This window comes from Carassius gibelio, chromosome B7 (assembly GCF_023724105.1).
Source record: "Carassius gibelio isolate Cgi1373 ecotype wild population from Czech Republic chromosome B7, carGib1.2-hapl.c, whole genome shotgun sequence".
Taxonomy (NCBI): domain Eukaryota; kingdom Metazoa; phylum Chordata; class Actinopteri; order Cypriniformes; family Cyprinidae; genus Carassius; species Carassius gibelio.
Genome location: NC_068402.1, coordinates 9,637,664 through 9,664,045, shown reverse-complemented (window position 1 = coordinate 9,664,045; position 26,382 = coordinate 9,637,664). Strand labels below are relative to the sequence as shown.

General features: G+C 34.2%; 1 protein-coding gene across 2 annotated transcripts in view; it reads left to right on the top strand.

Annotated features, from left to right (window-relative positions):
* adamts17 (ADAM metallopeptidase with thrombospondin type 1 motif, 17) overlaps positions 1 to 25,224 on the top strand; it is a 101,137-nt gene extending 75,913 nt beyond the window's left edge. For both annotated transcript variants that reach the window (XM_052559999.1, XM_052559998.1), the window contains 6 exons: positions 2,985 to 3,141; positions 8,762 to 8,897; positions 10,804 to 11,008; positions 13,001 to 13,153; positions 20,484 to 20,661; positions 22,314 to 25,224. In XM_052559999.1, the coding sequence (XP_052415959.1) occupies positions 2,985 to 3,141; positions 8,762 to 8,897; positions 10,804 to 11,008; positions 13,001 to 13,153; positions 20,484 to 20,661; positions 22,314 to 22,465 (981 nt within the window). In that variant the 3' untranslated portion in view covers positions 22,466 to 25,224. The remainder of the gene's footprint in view (positions 1 to 2,984; positions 3,142 to 8,761; positions 8,898 to 10,803; positions 11,009 to 13,000; positions 13,154 to 20,483; positions 20,662 to 22,313) is intronic.
* Positions 25,225 to 26,382: the final 1,158 nt, after the last annotated feature.

Sequence of the window (26,382 nt, the reverse complement as noted above, 5' to 3'; positions counted from 1 at the left end):
ATGACAAGATATTGAAGTTTTCTGAAAAAGTATTAAAATTATGTGAGTGGCTGTTTACTTTTTTTTTATTTATTAATCATTTCATGTTGAATTCAGCAATCTTTTTTTTTAACTGTGCACATTTACATTTGTGCATTAAGCAGATGCTCTTTTTCTCAACTTGCATTGCATTCAGGGTATGCATTTAATCAGTTCATGCACTCTTGGGAATAAACCCCTTGCTGTTGGTGCCATGTTGTACTCTCTTAACTTTAACTTGCTTCGATGGCTCTCTCCTCCTCCTACATTCCCTTTTATATCTCATCCTACATTTTTCGCCCATTTCCTGTCCTCCTCCTCCTCCATCCACTCCACTTCTTCCTCTTTCTCTTTTGCTCTTTCTCCAGAGTCCTCATTATTTCTTTGCTCTGAGTCACAGGTTGCTCCTTCCATACATAGATAAGTCAAGATAGTTGTGCAAACATTTTAATATACATACAATTTACCTGCGGTGTGCTTCTAACCTGAAGATGTCGATATGATGGACTATTTGACTGTGTAGCTTTACTTCAGTCGTCTGTTGATGTTTTGAGCATTAAAATCTACTATTATTTATACTATTGTATTTTTGAACAATTTTTGAATTAGCTTTTTTATATTTTCAGCTCTTATTTTTTTAAATTTTGTTTGTTTTAGTAATTTTGTGTTTATTAATTTTATTGTTTATATAAGATTATATATATATATATGTATATATGTATATATATACATATATACATATATATATATATATATATATGTATATATATATATATATATATACATATATATATATATATATATATATATATATATATATATATATATATATATATATATATATATATATATTTATATTTATTTATTTATTTATTTATTTATTTATTTATTTCACATGTAATCCATTGTGTTCCTTGCCATTTCTATGTAAATGTTTGTGAAATTTACTAGCAATTTCTGAGTGAATTTTGTTTTATTTTTATTTAATTTTAAATAAAAATAAAATATAATTTTATTTATTTTTTGTAAAAAATCTGTAGGTTTTTTTTTTTCTTTCATTTATTTGTGTTTGTTTTAAATTTGAGTAATTTTAGTACTTAACTTTTCATTTTTAATTTTCAGTTTTTATTTATTTATTTATTTATTTTTACATTTTATTTAAATTATAAAATTATAAACACTGGAATGGAGAAATGTCCCAAGTAAAAAAAAAAAATTCATATTCATTAATTCATCGATTCATACTAAGTATAGTTCAGATTTGTTAACATATTTACTGACATAATACTCAAGACTTACTGATATGACATTTTTAATTAAACTTCTTTTGGAGTACTGCTTGCATAATTTTTTTATTTTTTTTTATATTTTCTACCTAAAATGTGTTTTAATGTCACTGAACTAGTTGTTCAAATTTAGTAGACTTTAAGTATACCAGTTTAGTATACCAAAAATGTACAATTGTAGGGTATTAATATGTAATATTTGTAATATCATGAAATAAACCAATTTCAAATAAATATTAGTATGTTTATTTCTCACTATAGGGGTATGTAGTAAAAAAAAGAAGAGCAGTTAATTAAGTTAAGCAATAACAAAAGACATCGATCTAATGCATGATAAGATTAACAATTTAGAAAATAATGCAGAAACGCACTTTACTGCTCACTATGGAATGAAAGCCAGTTCTCTAATCCTCTAATCCATGCGCGTTGTTTCAGTTAATATCTCCTCAAAGCTCTTTATGATGAAGAGAATAGACCTGTAATCTCCACTCCCCCACAGTCACTGAGAGTTTGAAGCAAAAAGGTTTGTTTATTCCAGAGAGCCAGAAGGTGTCTTGAGAGAGATCTCTAATTAGTGTAATTAACCAGTGAAGCAGGCTTTAGATGAAGCTTTCCTCTCAGATGTCCCCTGGGGCACAGATACTCCACTTCAAACGGTCAGAGTCTTCTCAGACCCATTTAGAATATTTAAGCTAAATTTCTAATGTGTCTCTGATCGTCTTTCGGCAAGAAATGTAGTGTTTTTCTGACCTTGAATAACTAAATAGATGCAAAATACAACAAATTAATGTCTCAATGCAAAAAAAAAAAATCATTTTTTAAATCATTTTACTAGTTATTTCAGAGTGAAAAGTAAGTAGGACATGTTTTCTTGAGATTCAATCACTGTATATTCTATTCATCTGCTGTTGGTGGGCTTTTTGAGTATTTTGAATGTGTGGTTGTGTTCTCTTGTGTGTAGTTTCATTCATGTCATAGCCACTGGCTGACAGTGAGACGGCTCTTTTTGAGGGGTCTTAGGGGCTGTTAACCTCCACCTTCTGTGAGGAATGGCTCTCACGAGATGGATCATGTGATAAAGGGGTGTGCTGGAGGCTGGAGTCTCATCCTGTCCCTGGAAATGATTATGGGAATGAATGGAAGTGATCCTTTTTTTCCCTTATGGCATTTTGGTAGCCTCTTGAAATCAGACCTGTGTGTGTAGTTGGGCTCATCTCTGAGCATTGCACAGGCCAGTGGAGGTCAGTCCATTTACTGTAGCTTTCAGCACAGGAACAATTCTGAAATAAAATCAAAATGATATCTAAAATGAACATTATAACACAAATTCCTGGTCCTGTATGGAATTATTCATTAGACCATATTATTTTAAGAGGCAAAAATTGTTTGTGTAACTTTGGAAATGTACAAACTTGCCTCTTAATCAACTTTTGGGGGGCTGACTTTTTTGCATCATTACTCCACTCTTCAGTGGCACACAAAGCTTCAGAAATCATTCTGATATATTGATTGATTTTTATTAATAGAAATTTGAAAAGAACAACATTTTGTAAAATTATAAATGTCTTCGCTGCCACCTTCATGCTGAATTAAAGAATGATCTTGCACATGCAAGCTAATAAACAGAGGCTAGTGTTCCTGAATGCTCTTCATCTCACGTTTATCCCATTGTTCTCTCAGGTTCTCCTGTTCCACGACCAGACATACGGGATCCATTATGAGTACACGGTTGCCCTGAACCAGTCGCAGGAGATCAGCGGTCCGGTGAAGGAACCAGAGCACATGTACCTGTGGACTCACAGCAGCTGGGAGGACTGCAGTGTCCACTGTGGAGGAGGTCAGTGCCGGTCATCCCCCACAATCCCTCTGGTGTTAATTTTCTTAATACTATCTGCTATTACATGTACATTCTTAAAACATAAGGCATCAATGGTTCCCTGAAGAATCTTTCCATTCTGCAAAATGAGTAGTTTGGTACAGCTAAAAATAGCTGGAAGTGAATGAGACCGGAAGCCACACCCATAAAATGAACAAATGGCCACACCCATTTTTACAGGATAAATATGGTCTATAGAGTGCAAAACGTAAGTGAAAACTCCATTCATTTTCTCCATAGGGAAAGTGATCTTTTACAATAAATTGACAACAGAACTGTTGTGAGCTCCGAGGTTGTTAATTTTGGCATTTGTAAATCACTTTGTTGAAGCCATCGTTTTGTGATATTTCAAGTGATTTTTTCTTAATTATCTTGTTCAATAGCGAAATTCTTAGTAGACAAAAAAAAAAAAAACCTACGTTATCCATGATGCTGTACAGAAAATTCCACCAATCAGACAACAGAGGCCCCAAATGAGCTCTTTAGCTCCACCCACTCCCATGAAGCATATGAACAACAGAAATACTGTGCTTGTGTACATATATGCATATTTAACAATTTAAAATTTAAATGTATAGTTTCTTTAGATTCAAGAAACAACTTTAAATGAATAGTTTTACATTTTTGCCATAGATTTTTAATTTATGTGATTTTAAATGCTTCATGGGATTGTAGTTATTTCCCACACCAAAGTTCTTAGGAACACAGTCTTCTGCATTTTCTCAAATTGTTTTGCTTTTAATCAACATTTACTATGTGATTCTCCTTGTAGCTGGTTGGTTTGGCTAATGGTTTATGGCGATTTTTTTTAAAAACATCACAAAATGAATGGGGAAAAATACTTCTGGAACCAGTGCTTCTGCAAAGGTGGATGGGCACTAATGTACTCTGTAGTGGGGAATTTTTTTTTTATAAAAATGTAGCTTATTAAAATGATCTTCACACTAAGAAATTATTTTTTATTTTAGAACTTATCACTGAAAGGTTCTTTGTGGAACCAAAAACCGTTCTTCCTTTCAGAAACTTTATTTTGAAGAGTGTATCAGGAGCTGATCATGAATGTTTGCAGTTCTCCTAATGGTTTCATTAAATTCCCTTTCAGTCTTAACAGTTGAAGCTGTTAACGTGCGTCAGCTGTCCAGCTGTGTTTCTGTGACGGCGTGTGACTGTTATGGTCAGAACAGCTGTGTGATTATATCTAGCAGGTTAAAGCCCCAAAAATAATAATTACGGCTACAAAAAGAGAATCTCTGACAAATGATATCAGAATAAACTGACTCGCAAAGGAACTAAACTTTCAAAATTAAACGCTGTCAGAGAACGCTGTCACATGTAGTCGAAGCGTTATTCACTTGAGAATGAGACAGGCATAAAATAACCCAAAAGGCGACGTTGAGGCCTGTCTCATTTTCTAAGCCCATCTGAGCGTGACAGTTTAGCTGGTTATATTCACCAATCTGATAGGAGATGGACATTTATCTGCTACAGTGTTTCCTCAAATAGCTTCCGTTTTAACACTGATCTGCTTGTTTCTTTTATGTGTTTATTGCTTCCTGATGGTGCGTCATTGTCTGCGAGAGGTGATGCGTCAGCATGTGTATTTACGCACTATAACACGAGTTAAATCTACGACTACATGAGTTTCTAAAGCAATTGTTAAGTGCTGTTGCTTAAATTATGTGCTGCATTTGGGTTTTTTAAGGGCATTTGTTCTCTGTGTCGAATAGAACAGCTTTATGTTTTCGACATGAGCTGCAAATCATGTTCTGTCCTGAAAAAGCTGACGCAAGATTTGCAGTGTCTGTTTTTGGAAACTTCTAGACACATCTATATAATAGAGGTTGTTTTGTGGTCAGCGTCGTTCCTTCAAGCCAGTTATGAACTGAAGAATATAATGATGTGTTTAATGACACCAGCACATGTGTGTCATACGTTAATACAGCTGGGGTTGATGAAGCAGGATCTGTATCTAATACTCACCTCGAGCGCTCACAAGGACGGACTGGAAGTAAAAAATAACGGCCCTGGATTTTCTCCCAAACAGGCCCACCACAGCTACAAACAGTCACTAGTATCTCTAAATATTACAGCAATCCAAATGAATTTATGGCAGATAACATCACAAAACCCATGGTGACCCTGCTGACAAAAACAATAGAAACCATCACAGAAATCTGAATGATTTCCACTACAAATACCATTTGCAAACATTACAAACCACCAAGTTTTAACCATTCAAACCATTAAATAATGGTTACCTTTAGTGTGTTTTGGGACATATTACATTAGGATTTAGTAACATTATTAAAAGCCATGAACAAAAGGTGACCTATTACCAGTAGAGACCAACAGGCGCCATTTACAGTTTCCATTAAAACAATACAATTTTCATTATAACCAGTAAAACCATTGCAAATAATCTGATGCTTTCTATTTTCAACTGAGGATTGAAATACATGTATTATTGTATGTACTAAAATACTTGAAATCTACTTAAAAATGACAATTATAAACCTAGAATCTAGAAACCTGAAACAACAGAATTCTTTAATTTGAGTATTCATATGTCTTTGTGTGTGTGTGTGTGTACCTACTTAACCATATTTTGGGGGAAAATTGTTCCCCAAAATTGAGCTAAACTTTACAATATCTGCATAAACCTCCCTTTGGGGACATCCTCATTTGTAAAACTAGTATATATTTTTTAAATTATAAAAATGCAGAAAGTTTTCTGTAAGGGGTAGGTTTAGGTGTAGAGAGATAGAAAATACAGTTTGTACAGTATAAAAACCATTAAGACAATGGAATGTCCCCATTAAGATAGCCAAGTAAACGTGTGTGTGTGTGTGTGTCATGTTAATCAGACTAATCACCTTATAGGCTACTTGATTTACTCGAAAACTAGCCCAAAACTAGCGAAATCGTTTCTTAAAATTGTATTTAAAAATAACTTCCGGGGATAAAATACATGTTTTTTGGCGGGGTTCCCCTGGTAAAATCAGCATTTTCAGGGTCTAAATATCAGGTTATTGAAGTTGTTTTTTGCATTTGGGTAGTTTACAAACGGATATGAACACTGTCTTGACTTAACCATTTAAGCACCAAGATATTTGGAGTAATGGCTTGTCAACAATCAAATAAAAGTAATGTATTAAAATAAAAAGTAATAAATTAAAAGTACTAAAACATAAAAACAGATAAGAAATATTTTGAGTTTTGCCTTGTAAACTAACGGAAACAAAAAAAATAAAATAAAAGTACAAACAGTAATAAGCAATGCGTGTTAAAGGTTTTATCTGAGAGGGTTCGGTGAGCATTCCTTTCAGATAGGAGACAGTAAGGACACTCTACTGTACTCTACTGTTCTGGGGTAAGAGTGTGTTGCCCTGGAAACCACGGTTAAGGAGCTGTATATAGTAATGAGATCAGATGTGTCAAACGCATTCAAACTAATGGGCCCCTTCTGATTTTTGGAGGGATTTTAAATGCAACTTCTAAAAAAAAAAAAAAACCTAACAGCTGATAGGTAAGTTGCTTAAATTTACATTCACAACTTTTTTTTTCAAAGACTCCTCAGGAAATACACCTTAGTTTGCGTGTTGCAAAGTCAGTGGTACAATAAATGCATAGCACACATATAATAAAAAAAGAACTAATTTTACATAATATATTTAAACATTTTATCAGGATTTTTCAGGATTTAATGAAATGTCTATTTCATTTGTCTATTTGGCAAATTTCCTATTGTGCAAAGTTACATTGTCAGCACCAATACTCCAGTCTTCCGTGTCACATGATCCTTCAGAAATCAGTCTAATATGCTGATTTGCTGCTCAAGAATCATTTCTGATTATTATCAATGTTGAAAACAGTTGTGCTGCTTCATGTTTTTGTGCTTTCTGTTATAGTTTTTTAATGATTTTTTTGATGAATAGCAAGTTCAAAAGAACAGAATATTTTTTTAATATAATCTTTTGTAACGTTATCTTCACAATCTCTTTTGATCATTTTCAATTTGTTTAAGAAAAATCTTACTCAACCCAAGATGTACCACAGTGATTTATTTTGTTGAATTTAGTTTATTGTAGTGCTTTGTCCATAAATTGTACTGTACATGACGTGATGCTACTTTACACAAAAAAAAGAAAAAATTATCTAAAAGGCAGCATAATTTTGGAACAAGCTTTGCATCTGGTACACAAATATAATGCCTCAGATGCTGACTAAGTAGGCAGTGCACTATGCTTTGGAGTGGAGCTTCTGTCTCTGTGCCTCTGAGGCTGCCCTTCACCACTCGCCGCTCGCAGGAATTAATCTCTGTCTCCGACTGCTCGCGGTTTTTCTTGGCAAACGTAGAACAACACAAAATTAATGACATAGCTAATCCTACAGTCTGGCGTGCCGCCACCTACTGAAGCTACAACAACATTAAGAACTGACAGCAAATTAAAGGTCCCAGGCAAATTCAGTGACTGTTACACGGGTCACTGCTTCCCCCCGCTGCTAATTTGGTCATGACCACTAAAGGACCCCCGACTCTATAGATGACCACTAGAAATAACCTCATATTGTTACCTAATTAGAAATGTTTTGTTCTGCAATTACCTGAAATGGGACATGGCTGGTTGGGAGGTGAAAGTGGAGTGGACTGCATCAAATCGTGTGTAAACCCTCACACGTGCCAGAAAAAACACAGATTGTCCTGTTGTGGTTAAACACCCCCAGCACAGAGTCACTGCAGCGATTGCCAAAGCCCTCGACTCAATCCAAACTTTAACATCCTCCGTGGATTGTTAGTAAACTCAGATGGCTCAAAATTGCCAGAAAGATGACTATTATTATTATTATGATTATTATTATGAAATGATTATCATTAATGAAATATCTGAGTTATTTCTCCAAACAAGTAACACAAGTAACACAATATTGTAAATTACACAGTATTGTAAATTTACTTTTATTGTACATTACTTTTAAAAGTGAATTTCCCAAACATAGTAAATAATATATAAATAGATAATATTTATGTAGCTCAAACAGTAGTATGGGTTCATTTTTTTTTAGAGAATATGCACTCAATTTCAATGTAAGTCACTTTGGATAAAATTTCAAGTTTACAGAAGATGACCGACTTGCCAACCTGTACGCTTTTGTGTAGCAGCTACGCATTTTGACCTCATTGTACCTCACTGGTACAATTTGTAACCCTAAACTACGTAAAAATCGAGTGATTATGATACATAATTCATATTATTAAATATTATTTCTTATAAATTATTAAACATTTGTGTTAAGTTGTGACAGATATCATCTGTAGATACATGACATGATTCAGTTCACATTGAGAGTTATTATTTAAAAATATATATATTTAAAACAAGGAAGTTGTTACAGCCATATTTTACTGAGATTACGACATGACACATTTCCTCTCATATACAGTCTGTATGTTTACAAAACACACATAAAAAATAAGCTTTCAAATTGATTTATGTAAGTATATGCAAGACACGTACTGTAACCTTGAGTGACATTTTATGAAAGTATAGTAATGCCAATACATTTTTTTGCTGTGTTTTAGGGGAGAGAAAGACTGTGGTCTCATGCATGAGAATCGTTAACAAGAGCATGACTCAAGTCAACGACAGCTACTGTCAGGTGGAGAACAGACCCGTGCCTCAGGTCCGCCACTGCAATATCCACCCCTGCCAATACAGGTAACAGAAGCACCAGAGCTGCTCAGAACGGACTGGTTTACTTGCATCTATGTGTTTTTATGTCATCAGCTGGCACAAAACTCAATAAAGAATCAGGCAAGATTGGGATTCCTCTCTTTTTAGAATTAACAGATTCATGGTGGATATTGTTCCCAACAAATCCAGGACAAAAGATTTCTTAACAAAATACGTAAACTGGTCTGTTGTGGTCATCTCCATACAGGTGAAATATGGATGCATGTTCTTCCTCAAGGAACATGCATTAGAGAGATACTTAAAATGTTTTTAAATTCACATAGTCATTTTGCAGATGCTTTTATCCAAAGCGACTTACAATTGGGAGATACATAAAGCAATTATTCTTAAAGAATGTCTTAGTCCAAGTTTTAGACATTGTTTAAATAAGTAAAAGCTACAAAAAGAAGGAATACATAAAGATAAATTACTTTTTTTTTAACGATGAAGCCAAGAAGTTTTGAAGAGATGTGTTTTCAGCTGTCGCTTGAAGATTGTCAGGGATTCAGCAGTCCAGATAGGGGTGGGAAGATCATTCCACCAGACAGGAATGGTGAACGAGAATGTTCTGGAAAGTGATTTTGACCCTCTCTGTGATGGTACCGTGAGGCGTCACTCACTAGCGGTTCTCAGATATCTGGAGGGGATGTAGATTCGTAATAGTGAGTGGAAGTAGGTGGATGCTGAACCTGTGGCTGTTCTATATGCAAGCATCAGGTAGCCAGTGCAGGGAGATAAAGAGAGGTGTAACATGGGCTCTTTTGGGCTTGTTGAAGACCAGCTGTGCCGCTACATTCTGAATCATTTGTAGAGGTTTGATTGTGCTTGATGGAAGTTTTGATGGAAATTTACAGTAAATCTAAACTGAAAATATCAAAATAAAAGTTTAATCAAAACATCAGTAAATACTAAATTAGTGTATAAATAGCGCTGAAATAACACTGCTAGGTTGTTTCTAGGTTGTTCTGGGTGTTTTACAGGGTATTTTTCAGTCAAATAAGCCAATTCCAAGTGGATATTCTGATCTGTAGATAAGGCTCAAGTGCCTCTATCAATGTACTTCTCAGAGACATTTTCACCCCTTTTTTATTGTGTATGATGTAAGCCCGATCACTTAGAAAAGTAATTGCACACCTCTATTTCTGTCTTTAACTGCAAAATCGATTTTGGTACTTGTAAGAGTGAGATATGAGTGCGGGACAGAAGAGCTTTCTGTAGGTTTCCACATGGTTCTCTTTCATATTTCATTGTGTCATTTAAGCAGTTCATAAAGACGGCTCTATTTTTATTCTCTGTTTCATCGGATTTTCTGCATGTAAATCACAAGTGCATTTCATGACCGCCTATAAAGATAATCATCTGCTATTTTCAGTCAGACTGTAAACTGACAATTAACATATCCAGATTTTATGATGTTTCCTGACTTGTAACATATGATCATCACATTACAGGTTGCAAATGCTTGACTTGAAGGACTTGTTTCAGTGTACACGTGTTCATTTTCAGACTTTAGATCCCTTTCACTACAGTTTAATGCTTTGGGACTTTAAAGGGTTAGTTCACCCCAAAATGTTTTACTCTCCCTCAAAGCATCCTAGGTTTATATGACTTTCTGCTTGCAGACAAATCCAATCAGAGTTATATTAACATTTGTCATTGCTCTTCCAAGCATTAGAATGAGAGTAAGTGGGTGTTTTTGTTCATCAGTCCAAAAGTAGTCAAATAAAGTGCATACATCCATATTAAAACATTCCTCATATGGCTCCGGGGGGTTGATAAAGGCCTGCTGTATTGAATCCATGCTTTTTTGTAAGAAAAATATCCATATTTAAAAAGGTTAAAAACTTAACAGTTATATTAATGTCTTCTCTGTGATTTCTGCTTCTCTTAGGTGGGTGACAGGCGATTGGGCGCAGTGTTCAGTAACCTGTGGGAAAGGCTTGCAGCAGAGGGAAGTTGGCTGCGTGTACCAGCTGCAAAATGGCACGTACATCCCCACCAGAGACCTGTACTGTCTGAGCTCCAAACCAGCCAGCATACAGCACTGTGAGGGACGCCTCTGCCTCACCATCTGGGAGGCCTCCGAATGGTCCAAGGTTTGAGATTAAGTTAGCCTGAATTATTTAAAGATACCATATCATGGACACCAGATTGTACATTGCACATTAGTTTGGTCTAATTTTAAAACATACTTTAAGCATTCTTGTAGAACAGCATAATGTAGCACAGAATAACTGAACAGAAGACACTCAAAATACTTATCCAGAATTCATCTGGTTGACCTGCTTACTTTTTTGACCAACTTTAACCTGACTTACTTTTTAAAAAGATTACTGAATGTAGGTGCTTTAATAAATTATAAGCTTTACATTTCTGTTTGAACCCTGCAAATTTTTATTTCCTGACTGCAACTTACTCAATAGTACAGGCATGAGACTTAAACAACATGACATGGTTTCTGCGTGGAAAAATCTCTTACTAACCTTTTCTGTGTAAAATTATATATGCAACTTTATATGTGACCCCTGGAGCAGAAAACCAGTCTTAATTCACAGCAATAGCCAAAAATACATTGTATGGGTCAAAATGATTGATTTTATTTTTATACAAAACTCATTAGGATAAACTCATAGGTTAAGTAAATAAATAAGTAAAAATGTTCCATGAATATGATATTTTGTAAATTTCCTACTGTAAATATATTAAAGCTTCATTTTTGTTTAGTATTATGAATTGCTAAGAACTTCATTTGGACAGCTTTATAAGGTGATTTTCTCAATATTTCGATTTTTTTGCACCCTCAGGTTCCAGATTTTCAATTAACTGTATCTCAACCAAATATTGTCTTATCCCAACAAACAATACATCAATGAAAACTTTATTTACTCAGTTTTCAGATGGTGTATAAATCTCAATTTTGAAAAATTTACCCTTATGACTGATTTATGATTTTTTTTTTACCATTTTAACATAAGCCTTTAACCATAAAACCCTATTAAAAATAAGGATTTTAACCGCTTTAAAGATAAAATAATACTAGTAATAATACTATTGTGTACTACTGTTTAATGTTTATTTTGTAAATTATAAATGTCACATTTCTGCTTTTAAATTATTTTAAATCCTCCAAAAACTCTCCAGATTCACTATCACTGTAGATGCCTCATGATTTTAAGAAAAGGAAAAGAAAAGGAGAGACAAGTTTAAGTTATTTTCTGTTAATCAATATTATACAACAAGTGCTGTCCCAACATTTTTGAATGAAAAGGATAGACCAGTTGAAATAATTTTTTGTGATAATCAGCAGTATGAATAAAATAAATACAAATAAAAATGGTTGCAATGGTTAAATATATCCATCTAGTAGGGCTGCGAAACGGTTAATCATGATTTATTGCATTCAAAATAAAAGTTTATGTTTACATACTATTTGTATGTGTACAGTGTATATTTATTATCTATATATAAATGCACACGTATATATATATAAAAACATATTACGGTTTATTTGTGTGTGTGTGTGTGTATATATATATATATATATATATATATATATATATATATATATATATATATATATATATATATATATATATATATACACACACTTGTATATAATCTATATTATATATAAATATAAATATTATTATATAACATATTTTTATATATATACATGCATGTGTGTGTATTTATATATACATAATAAATTGATTAATATAAAATGATGACTTGTCTTAAAAAGTATAATCTGAAATGTTTTTATGAGAAACATCCTGTACTGTTGAATATGTGAGGGTCTCTAAGAAAAGATACATGCGCTTGTGTCTGTGGGGTTTGTCCTGGCCTATGGAGGACACCATGGTTGTTTTTGAGTGTCTGGGTCTCGTTTCAGATCTTGATGTTGATGTTGTAAGCACTTCATTAGAGTGGATTTAGTCAGCAGCTAAGTGAGAATCCACAGGAAGCCACTTTTAATGACCAGTGCTCTTGCTTGTGTCTTTATTTATCTCCATCCTTCTTTGCACCCAATTGCTCACTGATTTTCCTGGTGTTATCCTCTGAGATCTCGTTGTCTTTGTCTGTCCCAGTGCTCCTCTGAATGTGGTCGTGGCAGCAGGAAGAGGACAGTGACCTGCACCAATCCTCAGGGTCTCTGTGATCCCATGTCTCGTCCTGCAGATGTGGAGATGTGCGAGGATCACTCCAAATGTTACGAGTGGAAGACCGGAGAATGGTCTAAGGTAGGATGACCAATTTTTTTTCTTTTTTTATGTATTTCAAATAAATGCTGAAATTTCTATTCATCAAAGAATCCTGAAAAAAAATGTATTGTGGTTTCCACAAAAAAATGAAGCAACTGTTTTCAACATCAATAATAATAATAAATGTTTCCTAAGCAGCAAATTAGCATATTAGAATTATTTTTGAAGGATCATGTGACACTGAAGCTAAGATATAATGATGCGGAAAATTCAGCTTTGCATCAAAGGAATTAATTAAAATATATTCAAACAAAGAACATTAATTATAAATAGCAAAGTTATTTTATAATATTATTGTATTTTTGTTTAAAGAAATGTAGCATTGCTGAGAATAAGAAACAGACTCCATTACCATTTTATATGGTAATGTACGCATAGTCGACAGAATTTATGACAAAGTTCATTGCCACAAAAAATAATTTCCCTATGTTCATACTTTTCTTTAAAATGCAACACTTACGATGGGTGTGGATTTGGCTGATTTTTAAAAATACTCTGACATAAAACAATATATGTTAACATGGTTTTAGTATAAAAAGTCACTTAGTAACCATTTCTGTGTAAAGTTGTAAATGAAGCTAACCCCAAAACCTTTTTGTAAATATTAAAATAAGCAAATTTATATGCTTCACTATTCTAATCCTCCACAAGCTAGCCTCATTCACTTCTCATTATAACCTTAAATTAAGATTATAATTTTGTTTAAGATTAGATTATAAAGTGAATGGAAATTGTTTTTGCTAATACTGTCAATTGAGAGCGTAGTTTGTCCAGAACCCATAATGTTTCTTTATAGAGCATACCTGTGAAGCATCAGACTCTATCCTGAGTTAAATGAAAGCCGACAGGCGAACATTAGCTCAGTGAGAGAGCGCTCTGCACACGTTCGCAGATCTTCAGCTGAATCAGAGTTTGTCGCACTGTCGCATGTGATGCATGTGGGCTGTCAACGGTTACCTTGCTGCCCCCCCGTTGGAGCTGACTGCCGCGGCCCAGGGTCGCATCATGCCTGTAAACCACCATCTGTCTGTTCCTCTCGTTCTCCTGAGCTTTGTGTTGCTCAGTAATGACCTCTTGGCACCTCAGTGCGGACACGCCATTACCATAGTGCTGCTTCTCACGGTTTAAAGTCTCAGGTGCACAGGCTAGGAGTCAACTTCTACAGTAGTTGTAGGTATTTGGGAATATGGGTTTTTCATTAGTTGATGTTGATATCTCAAGTACAGGGTCGTTGTTAGTCAATATTGCATGGCTTACGCTACAAAATGTAGTGTAAAGGTCTGATTTTTTTAAGCATTGCTATATAAGTGTGTTTACATCAAACGTGAAGCGTATATGCCCATCACGTCCCTTGCGCTAGATTACTCGCTGGATGTTTTTCACGTCACTCACGCTGTTTTTATGTGCTAACAGCATCTAACAGCATAAAAATATACATTTCTTATAAAAAAATCCTCAGACTTTGTAATAGTAGTGTATGTGAGGCTGCGCCACAGCCAATCACATTCAGCTTTTCTGCCTTTCATACAGTTTGTAATGCTCTCTTTTCACAATCAAATTAACAACTGATTGTTAAAATCAAGTCCTGCCGTCATTTATTCATTAAACTTGGAAACACATTACAATAAGGTAGTAAAAGTCAGTTACAACATTCGTTTTGTGTCATTTTGCAGAGATACATGCTCGGTGTACATTTTTATATCTGTATCTCATGCACCTTTACGGATGACCTTCAAGACTCCACGATAAATCAGAGCATCAGGATGTGTTGTAAGTTTGAGGTTCATGTTTCAATCTTACTGAGGCTCCTCAACAGTGGTGTTTGAAGGTTGTGGATTGTGTTTCTGTGGTCATTGATATTTGGTGAAGGTGCGCTTGTCTGATCTCAACTTCATGTCTGAGATTAGTTTTGCATTAAATGTGTCTTTTGTGTTTTATCAAGGGCTAGAAAAATACGGTATCATCATTGCATGGCCTGATTTTCCATGCATCAGAGCTCTCAGTATTCACTATATGAGCCTCTGTGACATTTGTTTCTGAAGTTGGCCGTATCATTTCGGGGCCGAAATGAGAGGAGAAAAGAGTCTGCCATTAGTGAGAAGCTGGTGCAGAAAGCATCAGATATTTCTGCATGTGTCATGTATTTCTGCAAAGAGCAGATGTTCCGTCTGTAGACCTGCTGCTTTTCATTTCAATGATCTGGAGAAAAGACAAGCTTCTATCACATTAGGAATGGGAAACCATTCAGTATTTTATTTTATTTATATATTTTCCTTTATTATTTTAGTTTAAGTCATTTTGTTATGTGCTTTTGTTTTCTTTTAGCGGAGTAAGGTCATAAACGGCATAAGCAAAAACCGGTCGTAGAAGGTAGTTTTTTGCCTCTTACTCTGATTTCACATGGCAAGTAAATGCAATAGCCCGCTTTTTTTGGCTTATTGAAGTGTGCATGTGTGATACATGACAGGAACACATCCTTAGTGCAGATTTAAGCGCATCTAGACCAAGCAAACGTCTCGTCAGTAAAGACGTTAATTTAACATCACAACTGACAAATGTGTGGAATACCCTGAGTCGCAAATTATTATATTTTGACGTCACTATAGATAAATAACCTGATTTATTAATGAAGTCATGTAAACGCAGCTTACTTGCGTTGACAGGTTACTGATGTGCATGTAAACGTGCTCAATTCTATTTTTATTAAAAGAATTTCATTAAGGTTCTTTGTGTGATATTTATATTTTATTTCAGCTGTATTTCAAAGAAAATATTTTTTTTATTTTTTTATATTAATATAAATTATGCAAATGCATATTTGTTTACTATTTACTGGTTTATTAACTTTTTATATTGTATAAAGAAGTTCACAATAGCACGTCATAGTATTGCTCTCACCATTTTAATTTCAGATCAGTGTTACTTAAATCATTTTACAAATGTATTTACATTTATCATGGGAGACTTGAAGTCATTCACTACACTTTTAACTAAATCTTAAACTAATTACCATAATGGAGACTTCAGATTATTTAAACTCAAGGGTTTAGTTATGTTTGTAATTTGTTGACCTAGTTTGCGTTGATTTCACAAAACAGTTCAGTCTGAACACAGTATTTTACTGTGACAAATCTTGTGAAATCCATCCTGGCATTTTTTGACAGTAATGAACACTAGTAATGAAGAATATTGCAGCCAGTGGATTAACACTGATTAACACATGAGTATGAACATCCATTCATATGACTGACGTGGTTTGACTGAAATGCCTCCGCTGAATAGAAATAGCCTATTTAGCTGAGGAGAGGGAATCAGGCTCTTTTCTGTGTTTTGGCTGCTGTTCTCTTATCCAGGCTGAGAATGTCATCGCTTTTCAATTATGTGGAACACATTGTGTGTTTTGGCACAAAATAACACAATTCCATATTTTATTAGTGAATGGGATGAGACATTGTAACAGGCTAGGGTCTGTCTGTGTATGGAGTGCTCTTCACTTGAGTTAATATCGGTGCATTTTCTGTCTCCATCATGTCAGCTACTAATGGGCATCCAGATAATAGAATTCAGGGCACATGAAATCCTGAAAATGTTATTTCAAAGGTGGAAAAATATTTCCATGATCTTTTACGATTATTTTCCTAAATGTAAGAACCTCTGAAATGACTTCTCTACGCCATGAAAGCTGTGGTAAGAATTGCTCACCCTCATAACATTACAGTATGAATTTCTCTTCTACAAAATACAAAACACATTGTGTACACTGTGAAAAATTTGTTTGTGCAGGGGCATTTTTGTCAAATTTGGTGGCATTTTTGCCACTTTTTTTTAACTTTATTTACTTTTATGTTATTTACAGTTTTTGTATTATTTTTAGTTTTAATTAAATTAACTTAACCATTTTTAATTGTTTGATTTAGTGTTAGTTAACAAAATTAATACAATAACAATGTTTTTCAAATTAATTAATTTTTTAAAGCTTTATTTAATAGTTTTAGTTAACAGCAACAACACAGATTTCATACAGGTTTGGAATGTGAGTGAATAAACGATGACCTTTTTTGGGCTAAAATATCCGATCAGTACTAACCAACACACACTTTTATTTTGACCAAAATCCAAACAGCTATTTAATCATTGTTCTAGGCTACTGTTGTGGTAATGTAGCATTTCTAAACTCATTGTAATGGTTATGGTAATGTAAAGAAGATCTCAGGACTTTCTGTGTTGCTCTTCGTCTGTAAGTGTGCTCTCCTTTCACACGACAGACGTTAAAGTGCTTTGTCATATTTATTAGCTCAAATCAGCCATGGTCTTATCTTGAGGGAGCCGTAGACTGTGATTGAGAGCAGCCTTTGATCAGCAGATGAGATGTTTTTGGGACGTCTCTTCTCATTCATAGCACGTGGTGTTGTTGTGAGCTCACTCCACTCACACTTTCCCAGACTGCAGTTATTTACTAGACTCTGGCGACAGGCAGCGCTGAGATCAATGCTAACCTGCCACACTGATTTCATTTTCAATAGCCCGTCGTCCCTTGTAAACGTGAAGTACTGTGCATCGCTGAAAGGAGCTTGGCTTCCTTGGAGGCAGGGAAGTATATTGCTTTCATGCACTTTTAGCCACTTGGCAAAACAATTTTCGTTTGTTTCGTCTGCAGTCATGGCAGCCGACAGCTCAGTTTTTCCAGCCTGGGGGTCTGCGACAATTACTGTTTGATCTCACACTAATTTCTGAGAAGAAATGAAACTTCTAGAAAAGTGAACCAAATGGCAAAATAAACTGCTGTTCAAAAGTTTGCACTCTGGAAGATTTGCAGGTTACACTTACTAAGGTTCCATTTGTTAACATTAGTCAACTAAATGTAATAAATGATCATTCTGTTTATTATTCTTAGTTAGTATTCATTTTAAAACTCAATTCAAAATTATTCAAATCATCAGTTTACAACTTATTGTTATAAACTTTAATGGTTTAATGGTCGTGAGCTAATATAAATTAAAATTGAAAAACAAAATGTATTTATAGAAATAAATTAATAATTTTATTTTAAATGGTTTAAAAATAACAGTATATACTTTTGTAATGTTAGGAAAGAATCTATTTCAAATAAATGCTGTTCTTTTTAACTTTCTATCTATCAAAGAATCCTGAAAAATAAATATATCACAATTTTCACAGAAGTATGAAGCAGCACAAGTGTTTTCAACATTGCTTATAATCAGGAATGTTTCTTAAGCAGCAAATCAGCACATTAGAATGATTTCTGAAGGATCATGTGACATTGAAGACTGGAGTAATGATGTTGAAAATCCAGCTTTGCATCACAGGAAAAAAATGACATTTTAAAATATATTAAAATTAAAAATAGTTATTTGAAATTGTAATAATATTTCACCAATTTGCTCTTTTTACTGTATTTTTGATCAAATAAATGCAGCCCCGGTGAGTAGAAGAGTCTTTCAAAAGCATTAAAAATCACACCGACCTCAAACTTTTGAACACAAGTGTATACAATTATATAAATGCATTACTATGAAACTTTAAGCATGTTACATGCATGTTAAAAGGCAACACTCAGTGTATAATATTGAATGTATTTGGTCTCCTGATCTAGACTGTATTTTGACGACATTGTACTGAGGACTATTGATGTCCTCTGTCATAATCAGGTCAACGTATTTTGTGTTTATCATTTCATCGTGCTGTCTGCTCCCAGCTCTCCTCATCCAGTGATGGAATAACTGAATTAGTTCCTGCCCTGTCGAAGTATAATTCTATTAAAATATTTTGCCAGAGTGTTATTGGTTAAATAAAGCTTCCTTAGGGTCTTAAATTCATGAGCGTGACGATGGCGGCTGATTGGCTGATATAATGACTCCTGCTCGTCACACAGGAAGCAGAGCGCTACATTATTCAAGAACCGTTTCCTCCTGTTGTCTTCCTCTGAAATCTAATTCAATCTGTTTGCTGTGAGCAGATTCACTCAGAAACTTGTATGTGTTTGCATGTGACATCTTTGGCCGATTTGAATATGCGTTCATCAATTCATATGTTGTAGGGTCACAGTTCTATGTTTATAGACTATTTCATAACTTTAGTTGTTGTTTTGTAATGTGCCCATTTATAATCTTTACTAAACAATGTCATTCTAAACTCCTCGTGAGCAGAAATGTCAAATGAAAGCCGAAGACGTTTGAGAGTTGTTGAGCTCTTACAGATCACTATGTAAATTGGGCCAGGCTTATGAATCATTATTGTTTCTGAACAGAAGAGAGAAAACTGTGGCTTTGCCCAGAGACAGCGTTGCACATTAGGGGACCGTGAAAGTTAACTGTCTGTCATACAAAGACTAGCGCTGGTTCAAAGACGGAGACTCAGCTGGCCCTTTCACCGGTGTATAAAAATACTTATTTATTTTCCTTCGTGTTATCATTGTTTAGTTAATGTTTGATTTTGTATGGCTGCATTTTTGCTGGTTTATTTAACTTTTCCTGTTGGCATATTTAGTTACTTTTTTGTAGTGTTGAAAGTTTTTTCTATTTTTTTTTAATTTTATTTTTTATTATTAGAATAAAAAAAAAGTAATCTAAAATTGTTTTTCATCAGTTGTTGAGTTTTGTCAAGTTGTAAGCACAGGAAATGACCCACTTTTGTGTTAATAGTACATTAATAGTACAGTTTTTTTTATAGTTAAATTGCTCTGTTTGCTATTTTATATTATATTCGTACATATACATTAGCTTGCACATCCTAAAAAATATGATTTTTGTGGCATGATTTGAGCTTAAGAATAAACAAATGTAAAGTCCAGTTTTGTTCTGCTTGTCTGTAGGGCTGCACAATTATATAATTATTATATAATTATAATGATAATAATAATAATATCATCAAAAATAAAAATAAATAAATAATACAAATATTGCTTTTGTGACATTTCACTAAAAAATAAATGTAAATAATAAAATAATACTTTAAAATTACAATAGAAATTGTTTAAGGTTAAAAATCATCTCATTTTGAACACAACTTCATAAAGCTTCTTATTTTGATAAATGCTTCTTACAACAAGTTTGTGCTGGTGGTTGGATGTGAAAGTGACTATCAGGTGATAGATATGATACCACTGCTATCAGATTTTATTCCTGATTTGAAATCTTTCATTTAAATATGACAAAGTAAGAATAGAAAGAAGCTTTATTGAAATATTGAGTAGATGCTATATTTTCTGAGTAAAATGATGTCTGTCAGAGCATGTTATGATGTGGAAAATGTTTTAATCTGTTGTGATCTCCTCATTGGCTCAATGCAGTGCTCATCATCATGTGGGCGGGGCCTGCAGTCCAGAGTGGTCCAGTGCATGCACAAAGTGACCGGTCGCCATGGCAGCGACTGCCCTGCCGTCCTGAAGCCCACCGCTTACAGGCAGTGTCATCTTGGGACTTGTAATGTGAAAGTCAATGTGAACACCATCACCTCCCCGAGACTGGGTAAGACTTCAGCAGTCTGCTGTCCTATTGTCTGTACTTCTTATAATCCAGTCAAATCCTGATGTAGACAGTCGTGTCTTGGTCTTCTTTACATGTCCCTGAATGTTCAGTTTCAACCAAAAATATAACACAATCCATTTCCATTAAATTTTTTGGATGAACTACTGAAGTTACGTCAGATTATTGAATATTACTTGAAGATGAGCTTTATGATATAACGATATACAGTATAGACATATATATATATAGTGTTAAAAACTATTATATTATAAACATTAACTGATAATAATCCTGTTTTAATTTTAACAAGTTTATACTAGTTTAGTGTAGTTTAAGTTGAAGGACTACTAAATTAATTATATATAAAAAAACTAACAAAAACACACAAGAAATCATTAATGTCATGAAATTATTTTTATTTTACAGCTATATTATATAGATATATTGAAATTATGTCTCAATAAGTTCATATATTTTATTTTGATTTAATTGAGTTTCATATAATCTCTATCTATATTTGAAATGATATTGACATTTAATTCCAGTGTAGCTATACTTATAATTATACATATATACTTATACATATAACTAATGTCTTCATTATAATTAAATAGGACTTTTTAACTCATATATAGTGTTAATAGCTGTGTTCCAAATAATAGTGTGCATCATATGCACCTCAGATGGAGGAAGAATTAAAAAAATTCCAAGACAAATTGAAGTATATTGAAATGAATTGAATAGATTCCTCATTTTATTTCAGATTAATTAGATCCTGCCTATGTCAAGTGATCCAAATCAGTCCGTTTCCATTTCAGTTTGAATGCCTTTCATTGCTTTAAGCATTTGTACCTCATAAACAGTATTTCATTGCCAAGACATCTGTTAAAGTAAGCATCATCTGGAGAGCATTACATTCTTTTTTGTACAAATAAAATGAGAATCATCTAAACAAGTGCAGAATCTATCAGTGATCATCTGCAGGATGTCTAGGATTTACTTTGAAACCATTTTTACTCAGAAATTGCTAGAAAATCTCACAAATGTTACCCTGGAGCACAAAACCAGTATACAAAACCACAAAACCAGAGGTATATTTTTAGCAGTAGCCAAAAATACATTGTTTGGGTCAAAATTATAGATTTTTCTTTTATGCCAAAAATAATTTGGACATTAAATAAAGATCATGTTCCATGAAGATATTTTGTACATTTTCTACTGTAAATATATCAAAACTTAATTTTTGATTAGTAATATGCATTGCTAAGAACTTCATTTGGACAACTTTAAAGTGATTTTCTCAGTATTTAGATTTTTTTGCACCTTTGGATTCCAGATTTTCAAATACGGTAGTTGTATCTCGGCCAAATGTTGTCCTGTCCTAACAAACCATACATCAATGGAAAACTTTAATTCTATTATTTTTATTGATTCAGCTTAATTGTAAAATGCACTCCAATTATTAATAATAACCTTTGAAAAAACAGTTTTTAAAAGTGTAACAGCAACATTGAACATTGCTGGCAGTTGCAAAAATGGCATCTTCTAGATGAGTCTGCGTGTGTGGATTGATGTATGCATGTTGTCAGGGATGGTGTCATATAATTGAATCTATGAAACACTGTGTCCTGTCCTTCTGTCATTCCTGGCAGCTGCATTGACGTACAAGTGCACGGGGGATCAGTGGGCGGTTTACTGCAGGGTGATCCGGGAGAAGAACCTGTGCCAGGACATGCGCTGGTACCAACGCTGCTGCCAGACCTGCAGAGACTTTTACATCAGCAAAATACCCCTTAAGAGTTAATGACCCCGGCACTTCCACACATAGGTTTATTTTTGCCTTCTCCATTTGTAATGTCAAAAACAATATTTTTTATTCTTATTAAAAAATTTCTTACGTGGAAAAAAAAAAGGAAAGCAGTGGAACAGATATTTCCAGCAAAACACACTCTATGCAAGTACGTAAACGTAAGCATTTCCATGCATTACTTTATCACCCCCTGCACTGAGTATGTACTTGCAGTGTGTTTGCCAAGCGTTTGCGTACTTGCATTACGTTTGTTTCTTGTTTACGGACTTGAAGGTTTCTTGTTTTGTCATATTTTGCTGTGATCCACATTTTGGCCCTGGAAGTGTCTTCTTCAGCATACTGGCCTGCCTGTTGCACTGTGGATAAAGCTCATTTCACCAAAAATTGATTTCTTAAGGCCACTGGTTGGCCAATAACTGATGGACTTTGTAACAACACATCCGTATCAACAATCTTTTGTTTTGTTTTTGAGGTTATTATTATATATACCCGTCTTGTCTCATTTTGGCTCTGTAACCAAAACCTAGTGAGCTTCCTTGCTCCTTCAATCACAATTGATTTCAGTAGAGTCTAGAAATGACCTGTTTCTAAGCTAACAATGCAGTACTCTAGGAACACACGGATATTGAATAGCATTGTACTTTTTTATTAAACTGAACAATTTTATTTGTAAACGCTTTTAGGTACTGAAAGTTTTTTTTTTTTTTTTACAGTATATAATCATTTTTTTTTTAAGTTCAATTTAACTTCAATTTAGAAGTTTTCTGAGCTTGTTGCAGTGCATTTATACTTATGCTTTTGCATCTTACATTGCATTCATGCAATTTACATTTTTGACGTCAGTTCCGAATCGAACCCATGATCTGGCTGTTGCTAGCAGCAGGCTTGATTGCATAATCTGTTTATGCAAAATCAGATAATAAAACCTTGATCATGCATATAATAATCTAGCATAATCTATTATTGCATGCATTGAATAATAACATAATCTATTCTTGCATGCATGCATGGAATAATAGATTAGGCAGTGCATTATGGTAGTTCTCATTCTCTGCATCTTTACCAAAAGAAGTCATCTTACAAGGTGGCACAATCATGCTGCCTACATTTTTGAACAGCTGAGAGCCTTAAAATACTGCCTTCATAGGCAGCTCACTAGGTTTTGGAAAAGAGCTGAATTAGCTTGTGTTATTTAATTCATCAAGAGCCATCTCGATGCAGTCGAACAGCCAAGCTGATAATAGATGACCTGTTCCAATAGTTAGGTTTATGTATTTTATATCAAACTGAGGCTAATTAGTGACTCTCTCAGAGAGGACACCGAATGTCTCACCTTTTCTCTTGAGTAATTATATTATTTACCACACTCTCTGTGTTTTAGGAACTTGTTGTGTTGTTTCATATATTTTAACAGAGCAAGGCACGTGATCTCCACTGCATCGTCAAAGGACTGGTGCCTGTGGTGCATCATTAGTTCACCCCAAAATGAAAAATGTCTCATTTACTCAACCTCATGTCATTCTGAACCTGTAGGCTGATCTTTTCTTTTGAACACTAGAATTTTTCAATAATGCTGAATTTTGCAAAGAGGTATCCTTTTAGAAATATAGTGTGATATAAACAGACACTTTTTATGGTGCTTTAGGTCTTTTTTGGAGTCTGATATCCTCAACTAACTGTGCTTTCAACATTCTGGAAAAGATTGCATTAACATTCTTCAAATATTCTCTTTTTTTATTCTTCAGAATAAAGAAAGTAATGCAGGTTTTGAAGGACATAAGGATAAATAAGTGCATTTTTAATTTTGGATGCACTGTTCCTTTAAGATGCAGTGAAATCAGGTTAATGACCGTTTATGTGTCTAATGTCAGAATCATTCATTAGTCTGCTGGTGCTGCAGTGCCATAACTAATGCACTCAAACACACTAAGAGCTACTCTTGAGTCTTTATGCTTGTATATACAGTGTGATTCATTTCTCATCGGTATGGGACAATAATGCCTTCATTTAAATGTAGTTCTCACATTGTGCAATTTTAATTTTAGCACAAATATTACAAAAATAAATTTGCAAGGTACGTTACAGTCAGGATGTGGTGAGAAAATGTGAAATTTTAGGTTTGTATTTCATAAAAGCCCCCCTGGCCAAGGGTGACACCGCATATGTGTGCATGAGAGACGGTTTTAAGGCCTACTGAGCTACATAGGGAGCATCCTTACTGACATGAAACCTCACTAGTGACCAAACTGGTGTGCACTTCAAAGCCAGCTGATTGAGTTTTATGCTGCTTCAGTAAAGCGTGAAATGCATAGCGTACACACACCATCGATGCCTTTAAATGCTCACTAGGTTTTGGAACAGAGCATGTATATGTGTGTGTGTTCGAGACCTTGGCTCTCATCTACCAGGTTGCACAAGGTCACAACAGGTGCTAGACAAATTTCACTACTGTGAAATTCAGCAGTTTCTCCACGTTTTGTTCTTGTACTTCTGTATGTATTTAATGAAACGTGTTTTTAAATGTTTGTTAGGATTATTTAATACATATTGTATCTACCTGCTTCTGTCAGAATGATTCATTTTGCAACAGCTTCATGTTCCAGGTACAGTGAATATTGCTTCTGTATTCCAGTACTGTATGTCAGTAGGTGCACATGTGATCGGTACTGCCACTTTTGATGGTGCTAATTTGAACTTTTCAGACTGTTTGTACAAAAAATATAATAATAATAAATGTATATCCTGTATTATGAGGATTTTGTGTCTGCATCTATGTTAAAAATGTATGCTTAAAATAAGTATTTTGAATTAAACTAACATTTCTGATTCTATTACATTTAAGATCTTAATATGTATGGATTTTTTTTTTTTGATTTTCATTTTGTTTTATATATTTCATTTAATGAGCTAGCTGGCTTATGTAATGGTATAACACTGTTTTAAATGTCTATTGAAAAAGTGAATGGAAAAACTATTTGCGTGTTTTTTATGTTTTATGATACTGTAGAGTTTCCTACGAGATGTTTTGCCTCTCGGTCTCAGCATCATGGTCACATCACAACCTTGTTCTCTGGCTCGTCTTCTCTTTAGCCGTTGTTTACATTTTGCTGATTCTGTTTGTCAGCCGTAGCACTGTGAATATATTACGTTCAGAGGATCCGTGAGCAGATGCATGATGGACTCACCCGTAAATCTGCCGATGTCAGTGTAATAGCACTTGTGCGGTTGTGAAGGACGTGAGGGGAAGGTCATGTAATCCTCGTCTGGTTTCTGTTAGGTGAGTCTTCTTTACTCTAATACAGTCGATATCCAATCAAAATAGATTGTTTACTTTATTAATAGACCTACCTGCCCTTATTGTGAATGTCAACTCATTGGTGCATGGTAGGCTATTAAAAAAAATTAGTATTCATAATCTTTATGATTTATTATTATTATTTATTTCAGATGATGTCACAAACTCCACCAAATCTGACTCCGTTTTGGTATGTAATTTCACTTTCAAATTTTGACAAGAACAAGATCCCCTAAGCATTTCTTAAAGGTCCCGTTTTACGCGCTTTTTTGAAGCTTTGATTGTGTTTACAATGTGCAATATAACATGTGTTCATGTTTCGCGTGTAAAAAAACACAGTATTTTTCACACAGTTCACCTATCTGTATACTGCTGTTTTCACTGTCACAAAAACGGGCTGATGACTTCCTTGTTCCTTGGGCTAGAACGCACGTGCTGGAGATGTATTTATAGTCACAGGAGGAGCGTTTTTACTGACGAGATGCGCATGAAAATCGCATTCGTTTTTTTTTGCACAGCCCTAACATCTAGTTAACAAAGCAAAACAGCGTTGCCCTTTGTGTAATAAGTTACAGAAACTGTTAAACGCACCAACTTAAATAATAAAATGCACTTA